General features: G+C 33.0%; 1 protein-coding gene and 1 long non-coding RNA gene across 2 annotated transcripts; both read left to right on the top strand.

Moving 5' to 3' along the window:
* On the top strand, nt 1–4,698 carry LOC132269112 (uncharacterized). The gene is made up of 2 exons (XR_009469420.1): nt 1–485; nt 1,256–4,698. It is a non-coding gene; the product is annotated as an uncharacterized LOC132269112 (long non-coding RNA).
* A 3,544-nt stretch (nt 4,699–8,242) lies between these two features.
* On the top strand, nt 8,243–9,330 carry LOC132268364 (zinc finger protein 4-like). The gene has a single exon (XM_059769220.1). The coding sequence runs from the start codon at nt 8,243–8,245 to the stop codon at nt 8,804–8,806; it is 564 nt and encodes a 187-aa protein (XP_059625203.1). The 3' UTR covers nt 8,807–9,330.
* The last annotated feature ends 1,915 nt before the right edge of the window (nt 9,331–11,245 follow it).

Here is an 11,245-nt window from a genome sequence, read left to right as displayed (position 1 = left end):
GCCATCCATACCCGTAAAATATTTTTCCTCTCTCCTTGGTCTATATATTCCTTCTTCCATTGTAGTTTTCTTACTTCACCTTTTCTCTTTCAATTTTAGTACCGATACAAAATAAGGTCTCACTCATCCTTTCTTTTCATTCCAATAATGAGTTATACGAAACCGAATCAACTTTATAGGCAATACCTGTATATACACGATGAGGTTCATATCTTCCTATATGAACAGAGGTATATTGCTATGTATATATATTCATATTTCTGAGTGGTTCCGTGTATTTTGATCAAGAAAAGCGAAAGCGACTCGGAAGAAATAGATCGCCGGAGTAGGTTGTGAGGCCGGTGCGGAGTCGCCGTCGAAGGACAATATTGGAAGCAGCTCCACTTGTTCAGGCGAACGCGAAGTTACAAGTAATGTGGGAAGCAGCATGTGTATGGTGAATTGGATCGGCGGTTCTCTTTCTATGAGTGTTAGTAATTCGTCAGGTATGTTAATTTCGCTAAACGATTCCAATTTTGCAAAATTCAGTTTGGTTGGCGAGAAATCACGGAAAAGAGAAGAAAATAAAAGAAAACACGACAAGATTAACTATTGCTTAAATCAGTTATATTATTGCATTTATTTGTTTTATGTTTTCTCTGATACAAAACAAATTATAGCACTCCCTGTCGTTGCTTGGAAAATGCGATGAAAAGAAAATTAGAAATGTAAAAGTATTACGAACTTGAAACTTAGGGTTTTTGATAGGAGGAAACTCCATTTAATTGCGCCTACAGCCTACTACATCTATTTGTTTTAGTTGATTTTAATGTTTTGGGCAACCAAAATAACTTGACAAACAATGTTGAAACTTGATTTTCTTTTACTTTTATAACTTTCTTGTCATATGAAAAGAAAATAATGAAATTAAAATTTCAAAAATTCCTAAGTTCTCACTGGCCATAACCTCTGATCTCACTGGCCATAACCTCTGGATAAGGGGTTTCCTTGAGTGAACAGTAAACTAGTGACTAAGTGCGTGTATATATTTATATTACTTTTGAATGCTTTGTCAAATTTTATATTTAATGGAGACAAAGGCTTGTTAAGCCTGTATGTGCACAACTCTAAGTTTACAAGCACTGATAGAGATAGATAAAACAAATTTGGTAATCTACTTCTAACCAAAATACAGTTTGTCAGTTTTTGAACTATGTTCAGTTGTAAAACTTCCCGAATTGCTCCATCTTTAATCAAATTATGATTAATGTGGCAGGGACAGGGGGCTGGAATCTTCCTAGAGTAAACATTTTGCCTGTGGAGATATTGGATTTTGACAAATTAGAGCCATCATTGAGTAAGATTATGTTGGAAAGATAAAAAAACTGGAAACAATAATATACTTGCTGCACAGCACAAATTTTTTATGACAAAAGTTCCATCCGGAGGAAGGTACCATTCTTCACCTTCCATTACTTTTTGCAAATGTCACTTCTTGTTAGTATGGTTGTCATTTTTGGTTTGAAATGACTAAAGGACATTTTTAAATATAAGAGCTTCTCTTCTCTCGTTTGATCTCCAATTCAGGGTTATGAAATCTATAAATGTATATATATATATATATATATTTGCTATTTGTAACTGACGCACTCACTTTTTGTCCCTAATTGGACTTGAACCCTCAACTTTCTATTTAAGAGGATAGAGGAAATACCACTAGGTTACAACCTTGGTTACTTTGAGATTAAGTATTTTTGGAATAAATCGAACATACTTTGGTAATATGCACACAAGGAGATCCCATTACATATCTAAATCTTATTAGTAAACACAAGAAGAAATTGATGTATGGTTGTAAGAATGCTTCCTTCCAATTTTTTTTTTTTTTTCGTGATAAATATTTAATATAAGGCCCTTGTTTTAACTTCCTTTAATATATATATATATATATATATATATATATATATATTTCTTCTATAGGATTATTTCATTAGATTACTAATTATTGGTTCTTTAAAAAATCATCACTTGTTACTATATATAAATCAATAGAGGGTCAACTACAGAGGGTGGCCAGGTCAAAACATGTTCCCTTTCTGTGAATGACAAGATGATTGGCCACTTTCTCTTCTGCTCTAAACAGCTACAACCCACAGTGTGTAACATCACATACTATGAAGTTTGAGATTTTGGGGGATGTACATTACTCGGTAATATATATCTTTTGTATTAACACCTGTTTTCTTCTGACTTTTATGAGAGAGAGAATAAAATAAGGAATATCATATACAGTGTTGAAGATGTAGTTAGATTAAGAAGAAGAGTGAAAGTTCACCTGTTTAGTTGTTCAATTTGCTTTGAATAAAATGGTTATTTTCTTGTTTAGTTGTTCAAATTACTTTGTTTGCACTTATTTTTGTGGTCTTTGGTTCTCCAGTTACCCTCTATTACTGTTTGCCATAACATTTTGACAAGATAATCTTATTTTGATTGACTTGAAGTTTGTGCAAATCTCGAGCAATCTTTGCTTCTATAAGTGCCTTCATATTCTATCTTATTTATTTATTTATTATTATTATTATTATTCTTATTATCATCATCATTATTATTATGTGATTAATAGTTATTGTGTTGTATAATTGTGACCATTGCTGGAAGGAATGCTGGAGTGAAACTCCGATATCCTTTTCCACACAATAGGGAGGGCCCTCCATTGCTATGATACGTGCTGTAGTTTTAACAAATGTTGACACAGTATTTGAATTTTTTAATGTCATTAGCATGACAAGGTACATGTAGATTTTGGCCATGCACACTTGGTACTCATGTTTTAGTAGTTAACTTTCTCTCTTGAATAACAGTATCCACTTCCATTTGTACCTTATTTGTTTTCATCCTTTCAAGAGCCGGAGAAAATAACACAAATAACAGTACCCACATGCCTTTCTTTTTTCTTGTCCTTTTTCCTAAATAGCCTTTGATTGATATGCCCTATTAATATTATGTTCTTATGCAATAGATTGTATTATTTAATCATATCATATATTCAATATTTTGGATTAATACCTAATAGGCTAATTTGACTCCAAATAGCCAGGAAATGGTTCTGTTGAGTGAAGTTGGATTAATAGGCTTATGTTGACTACCAAAATTAGATATGTAGTGCTTGGTTTTCAGAATTAATGATAATATTTTATACTTGTAAAAGCTACATTATCCTAGGCTTTCTATTACTATTCATTTACAACAATGTACTCCAATTGGTGCACATGCAAATTGAAATTGAAAGGATATATGTACAGTGATTTAGGTAGCCCTCTTACTGCATTGCTAAAGAATTCACTATGTTTTAAACATCTTGACTAGTTTTGTGATGCATCTTGTGAGTTGTTTCAATTGTGTATCAATTTAGTTGAATGCATATGGAAGTTTGTATAGCTAACCTCGATAGTTGATATGTGAAATTTCAGTTATTTAATATTTTGAGTTGCATAATTTAAACTATTTCAATTTAGGAACTAATGTATACTTTTGTTATACGTATATCTCGCTTTGCTTAAACTTGCGTTTTATGGTACTTCTCTGGCTGTCTGGCACCTTAGCACACCTTTTGCCTTAAATGATTGTGACAGCATATTGAAAGAGGATCTTGTTTAATACAACGTTAGAAGCTTGGTTTTGAAGGCGCAAAGATTGGTTTGAATATGAAGGACAGTGCACTTGAGTAAAAATTGGTAAGGCAATTGAGGATGACGTTTCACATAAAATTGGATGGGCATCGCTGTAATGGAGAGATGCTTTACTAAGGACATTGAGAACATTGTTCTTTGGCCTTGGTGGCATTCCCTTCTATATGCTTCATGCGATTAAAGTGTATGTGTGATTTACGCATGCTTGTCAAGTTGAAGGGGAAATTACGCCATACACATACGAGAAAGGATTGATTTAGGCTATAAATTAAATATGTTTTCTGTATATATAAGTACAATAAAAACAATGGTGTTGAGATGGACAAGAACCAAGAAAATAGGATCGAGAAAGAAATTGATTAATGGAAGTTAGAGGTAACACCGACTAGGACAAGATGACAGAAAGATGGCAGAGACATATCGTTTGCAATGAAAACCAATGATTTTTCTATGAAGTACTCATATGATTATGTACCACCCTACTTATAGATAATTCAAGATGTTCTAATTTTCACCTTTATTTTTTTGCGATAAAGAGAGTTAAGATGTCATATGGTTTTGTATTTGCTTGAAGTTGCTATTACTAAATATATCCCTTGTGTTCTCCTTCTGGTTAAATTCATTTGCATCATGTAAAAGTAAGTTGTTGATCGAGGCTTAAGTTGTGTATTGTTTTTAGTAATGGTTTGTGAGTTTTAACAGATAGTGCTAACAACGTAAGTTGTTCTTTGATTTGTGCTTGTGTTTTGGCTTGTAATGGTGAAGCAACCAAACTTAAATTTCTCAAGCACTACGCTTTTTTCAGTGAGGTGGTAGTTGATGTCTTACATGCAACAAACCTTTTCATCTGAAGCACTTTCTACATATTACAGTGTAATCCTTATATTTTTTTGTTTTGAATATCATCTATTTCCTATAACGCATATACAAGTTTGAATACTCCCTTTACGTCCATGTTCCATAAACTATTTAGTATTTAACACCTCAATGGAATTAATCAGAATTGTGGACCAGTTTTTTTTTTTTTCAATGCATGAATACTCTTCCTTTACAAGTGTACTCTATGAACTATTTGTGCCACAACGGAATCGATCAGAATTATGGTGCTTTATTTATTATTGAGAAAATCAAATGAAATAAGCCATGCAAACATGTGAACAACGCGTAGAGAAAGAGAATCGACTCCTAGCAGCATGAGTTTTGTTCTTCTGCAGCATGATTTTGCTATCTGAACATTTTCACTCAGTGCCATGGTTTCGAAATAAATACCGACTTACGTGCCTTTGTCCACGTCAAATAATTTCATTACCTAACTCCTTATCATCGATCTTTTCTTTCCCAATTTTTCCTTTTTCTCTCTCTTCCTCTTCGTTTCTCTCTCCTCCTCTCCTGGTTCTTCACCAATTCTTTATATACATCCCCTCTCTTGATATACACATATCTAAAGTAATCTAGAGACAAGATCCAAAATTCTTTATTCTCGCCCCTTCTTCAAGATCACATACTTTTCTCTATTCATAAATCTTCCAAGAATAAATCTTTCCAATTTCAGATGAAAAATATGCAGAAGATTTTTTTTTTTTTGGGTAAGTAAATATTCACACAAGAGTTGCCATTACAAAACACATTAATCTCTTACGAAAAAAAAAAAAAATGCTATCCCAGAGAAGAGAAACGATGAATTTTCTCAAAGTTTCTGTTTGATTTTTATGATACAAAATTTGAAGGAGAGAAACAACAGTTGTAGTTTTTATTTTCTTTTACTTTTTTGTTCTGTTTTGGTTTTGTGCTTCTGTATTTGCAAAACATGAAGAAATTTATTTATTTATTTATTTTTATCTTCAATTTTGCGAAATAAAAAAGAGAGACAAAACCAAAATCAAAGATAAAATTGAATACAAAAGAAAAATCGAGAATTAGAGGAAGAGAGGAGAGAGGAGGAAAGAGGTAAGAGTTATGTTTTAAAAAAATAATCTGCCCACGTTAAGTTCGATCTTTTATTCCGTTGTTTGGTTCGGTTCTCTTATCATTTTCCTTTCTTAAATTCCAATTAGTAAATTTGTGTGTGTGTGAGTGTGTGTGTGTGTGAATGATTCCTTGATTAAATACAAATTTATCTTTCATATTTGCTACCTATTTTATTTTCAGGTGCATTTTAGGGGGTGCTGAAACAATAGCTGCTGGTCTTTCAAGTATGAGGATGCAGGGTGGAATTCTAAGGGTAGTCACTTTGTGCAATTAATGTCTGAGGTTATGTTTGTATCCTGTCTACAACTCCTCTGCCAACCCCAGTAGAGTCCATTAGGGCAACACATTACCCTTTGTTGGTCTCTGGCTTAGTTGCGATGCCATAGGATTGTAACATCCAATAAAAATTGTACCTATTTTCAAGTTACCAACCTTTTGGGAGAGCAAAAGAGCAAATGCATGCAAGAAGACCAAAGGTTGTGTAGCCTAGTGGTACTTCCTCACTTTCCGAGGAAAGTAGAAAGTGAGCAAGTGACGTGGGAATGCATTTCTTGTCAAGGTAAATAAATACATAAAAAGTGCCTGTCAACGGAGTAGGTCCTTGCATCCATCCCAAGCTGGTTGATGCAATCAATATCATGCTAGATCTTAAGGTTATTACAAACTTCTGAATGGCTAGAATTCATAGTATAAGGCACATTTGAGTCCCTGCGCAATGGTTGCTGTCTGTGTCCTCTTCAATACTCCCTTGGAGGAAGTGGATTTAAATATGGTCACTTTCAAGGACACTTTGTGGTTGTACAAAATTCAGAATGCAGCTAATTTCCGGGGAAGAAAAAAATTACAACTTGGAGATACTGAGAAAGTTCTTCATTCTAAATGTAATTTATGGACATATATAACCTTGGTGGATGCTAGGAGGAGACACCGCTATGGACATATTTCTTCAATGGAGAATGAAAACAAAGTTAAAAGGATATTGACAAGGACAATGAGAACAAAAACTTTTGTATATATGATTACTGAAAAATGTTCTGCTAAAGGGACATCTCGAATTCAAAATTCTAAGAGTTAAGGGTGGTTTGGGTATATTTTTATTGTATTCAACTCTATACCATATACTTGTGTAAACTGTAACTTCAATTTATAGAAACATTTGTTTATTGTATTTACCATGCGACATGTTACTTGCAGTTTTGTTTCTCTCTCTCTCTCTCTCTATTTATTTAAAAGTGGACATAAGTAGTAGGGTAAGGGTAGGAGGAGTTGTCCCATACCAGGAGGTCCAGGACCAGTGGTGTTGTAACCCTTAATGCGCGCCAAGTGTTAAGGAAGGAAGAAATAAAAAGGAGAAGGTTGAGTTAATGGTGGGGGCATGACGTGAAGTTACGGTGCATGTAACGAATAGATGGAAAAGGTGACAAGTTGCATTGGCGGTGGAGATGTCAGAGAATACAGGGAGAGGGGTCTAGTGGCTGTATGCCCCATAACTAGTACTTATTTTTAAAGCAGACCAAGGCAGAACAAGCCATTGTCACGCAGAGATGCTGAATACTAAGGCAACTACTCTCTGATCCACCTAGTAGCCCACTCTCTCTAGCTTTAAGATGATCAATTTATGATAAAATTTACAATACTTCCGATATTTTGACACGTAATATCCTTCTAATAAAAAGTAAAAAAAAAAAAATTAGATAAATTTTTTTTACTTCTCTTTAATCAAGAAAAATAAATAGTTTTTATAGAAAGGGTCAAGTAATTTGTGTACCCATCTTAGCTCAAGCCCTCTCAAGCCAAGCAAGTGACTCCTTCACTGTAAAACAAGAAGTCGTCAATTGATGGTGTTGATAACTTTGAAATTTTGACTTTGTTGTATCAAACAAAATCAAAGTGAATGAATAGTCAAAACTGCCCTTAATTAAAGGGTGCAGGTGAGTGGTTTCATGTGATTAGTACATAATTAATGAGATGCCCAAAGTGACAAACATGAATTGATGATGTGAAACAAACAAACTCAAACTAACCAACAAAGAGAGTAAAAAAGGGCTTGCAAGAGGAAAACCCAAGTGCCCATGAAACCGATAAACAGTGTCAGAGAGTCAGAGAGAGAGAGAGAGAGAGAGAGAGAGATTCCATTTCCCAATCCACACATCTCTCTCCCCACCAATCACTCTCTTTACCTCAGCATGCAGAAACGTATTGAAGGATACTCACCCACTTACCTCTCCCTCTTATCTCTTACTGTTCCCAAGCCCATAACACCATCTTGTGTCGAGCACTCTTTTTAATAATTATACACACAGATACACAGTACCCTCTTCACATTTTCCAACTCTCTTCAAAACTTACTTTCTGAACTCTCTCCACTACCCCCTCTTTTGATCAGAGCAAAAACCCAAGTTCAAAGTCTGTATATTTGGTTCATTCTGTTCTTTTCCTCTGCCATTCTGCTCTTTCATTTCTTCTCCCTCCTTTTGATGGTTCCTTCATATATATGTATATATATATATATTTGTGTGTGTGTGTGTTTATATACTATTTCTCAAATGGGTTGAATTGTGCATGGTTTTAGATTTTAACATCTATTCTTTTCTGTTACAGCTGATATGGAAGAGGAAGGAAAGGTAATAATGAATGGTATGACAAGCAATGGAGAAGACACAACAACGACAAGAGTGTTTCCTTGTTTCTTTTGTTCGAGAAAGTTTCACAGTTCACAAGCTTTGGGAGGTCATCAAAATGCACACAAGAAGGAGAGAACTGCGGTGAGGAAGGCGAAAAGAGCATCAGAATATGCAATGAGCAACTCCTTTGCGCCTCCTCCGCCGCCATCACTTGTTTTTGCTCCAAACCATCATCATCTTGGCCTTTTCAGTCCTTCACTCTACATAACAGCACATGCAGCTGCTAATCAGAGTCAATTTTCCGGCCAACAATTCTCCGATCGGTTTGGATCAAGTGGCGCGCCACGATTCGAGAATATGGTGTTTTACCGTGGAAATTGTTTGAAAAATCCATATCAAATGGAAGAGGATGAGCAGAGCTATTTGAATTGGCAGAGGAGTTTAAGGTGCAATGGCTTTGATGGAGGGTCGTCGCAACAAATGAAAGCGAATCAGAGTGATGATAGGGATAAAGATCAGAAGCTTGATCTGTCTCTCCATTTATAGATAGATATATGGAGAGATGAAATTAAGATGGATATGTGGGAGAGTCTGTTTTTGAGTTTTGAAGAAGCAGAGGTTAGACATGAAGAAATGGCCTCACATGTTACATTTCAGTAGATGTTTCAATAATACAGTAATAAAAGAGACATGCCGCTTTCTTTCTTTTTTTTTATGTATAGATTTTTTATTTTATTTTTTTGTACTTGCGTAGAAGTTTACATATCTTGGGCAAATTTAGAATAGATACTACCAGCTAAAAAAATAAATAAATAAATAAAGAGGAACACTTAAATGACTTACATTTATAGGATGAGTAAAATACAAAATGAACTTCTAAATAAAAGCTAATTTGATATAATGTAACTTTTTTTTTTTTTTTGTTTGACTAGGATAGAAGTGTGGAGCTTTTTAAGGCGTTCATAATTCATCACTGAGTATATATAGTCTCTCGTCCCACTTAAGAGTAGTGTCATGTACTTCTTCAATGACTTGTAGGATATAAGTTCCTCAATGGCATACACTATAGATTTTATGGCGGCCTCAATATTATAACGGACACACTATGAACTACTTGCTTTTTCTTTCCTTCCTCTCCATTCAAATGAGAAGGTGATAAATCTGGTTTTAAAGGAAAGAAAGTCAAAGTAAAATTGAAAATGAACAAATTTCAGAGATCAATGAAGTCATAGTTTCACTGGCTATCACGGTTAAGAGTCGGATCAATTAATTGATGAGTATAATGTTCTATTATCCAATCTATTTTTTCTCTTGGTAGAAAACATTGCTTCTAAGATTTAAATTCACACAAATAATTTTATTATTATTATTATTAGCAATAAATTTACACACCCATTTTGTTCTTTGAAGACTCAAGACCCTTGATACAAATACTAAGTGAACATAGCAAAACATAACAGTAAATTATATTAAGATTTCATGAATTCTTAATACAATTTACTCTACCGACATAAGACACTACAATTTACTCTATAATTCATATTAAGATTTTATGCTTACTGTACTTTAATCATAAAATTTACGTAATAATTTTAATATTAGAAAATTTGTAATATGATTGTGTATTCTTTAACCCTTGCTAATACATAAAATATTAATATTTCTTGTTAAATCACTTTCTCCATGTTTTTCCGATAGCACTTATTTCCCTAAAATAAAGTGAAATAAACTAAAGAAACACATCTCTTGTCCCTTTTCTTCCTCTTTTGAAAATCACATCTTAATCATCTTACTTCCTTTTCTTCCTCCTTTGAAAATCACATCTTAATTATCTTACTTAATACTGTTCTTTATTTGATTTCATCATGTACATTCAAGAGGTTGTAGAGAAAGACCATATATCATCCCCATTCTGTCCTCATGTTTGTTTAATTTTTAAGATAACATTAGAAAAAGTGTCCCCTCCTCTGGTAACCCAAAAAAGAAAAATTACCTGAAGTTTCGACTACCTTCCCGTAATATTAATATCATTAATTTCCTCCAATATACCATTTTAATATAAATAAAATATTAAAAAATAAATAAATTATGGTTTTCATTTGTGTGTAATACAAAAATATATGAATACTTAAAATAGGCAAAGTCAATCACAAACTAATGAGCTAACAAAAATTTTAATGCTCCTAACTTATGTGCTTTGATGTGAACAGATTATTGTGAACAGATTATCTCACCCATACAAAAGTCATGCTCAAAGTAAAATGGCCTTTCAGTTGAAAGTAAAAAATAAGCTAACGAATAGATAAATGTACCATTGCTAGATTTTAACCCAAAAAAGAAAATACTATAAAATAACAAATCACGGATTCTTTTTAATCATTGATTATTATTTTTAAAATATGCAGAATTCTTGCACTTTATTTAGATAAGTAATTGTATTTAAAAGGAGATAGCAGAATTGTCATTTAGTTTATTTTAGAGTTATCGAGATAATATATATATCCATGAGGATTAAAGACCACAAGTAAAGTGCAAAAACAAAAATATATATATGTAAAAAATACCATTATAATATAATATGTGCATGTAAATCCATAAACACTTGAAAATATGAGCAAATTTTTTCTTGACGGTCAATTCTGAGGGAAAAAAAAATTATATTAAAACTCCAAAATACCCTTAATTATGAAATCAAAATTATTTTATTTTTATTTTGTCTTAGGACAGTTTAGGTATTTCAGTCTTTAAATTGGCAAAATGTTACATTATTTGTTCAATTTAGAAAATGTAGGGGTGTTTTTTGAACACCATATAAGTATTTGCATCTTCTGTATGTAAGAGGATAGTTTTTTTTTTTTTTTTTTTTTTTTTTTTTTTTTTTTTTTGGTATTTAACCCTAATTAAATAGGACGCCCAATAATGAATAAAATTTAGGGACTTTCAACGAAGACACTAGGTCACTGTGAACCCAAGTAAGAACAAAGC

Source organism: Cornus florida, unplaced genomic scaffold (genome assembly GCF_030987335.1).
Source record: "Cornus florida cultivar Cherokee Brave unplaced genomic scaffold, ASM3098733v1 CherokeeBrave_3.0.0_Hap2_Chr08, whole genome shotgun sequence".
Lineage (NCBI taxonomy): Eukaryota > Viridiplantae > Streptophyta > Magnoliopsida > Cornales > Cornaceae > Cornus > Cornus florida.
The sequence above is the reverse complement of the archived record's forward strand: the minus strand, read 5'-3'. Positions and strand labels throughout refer to the sequence as shown.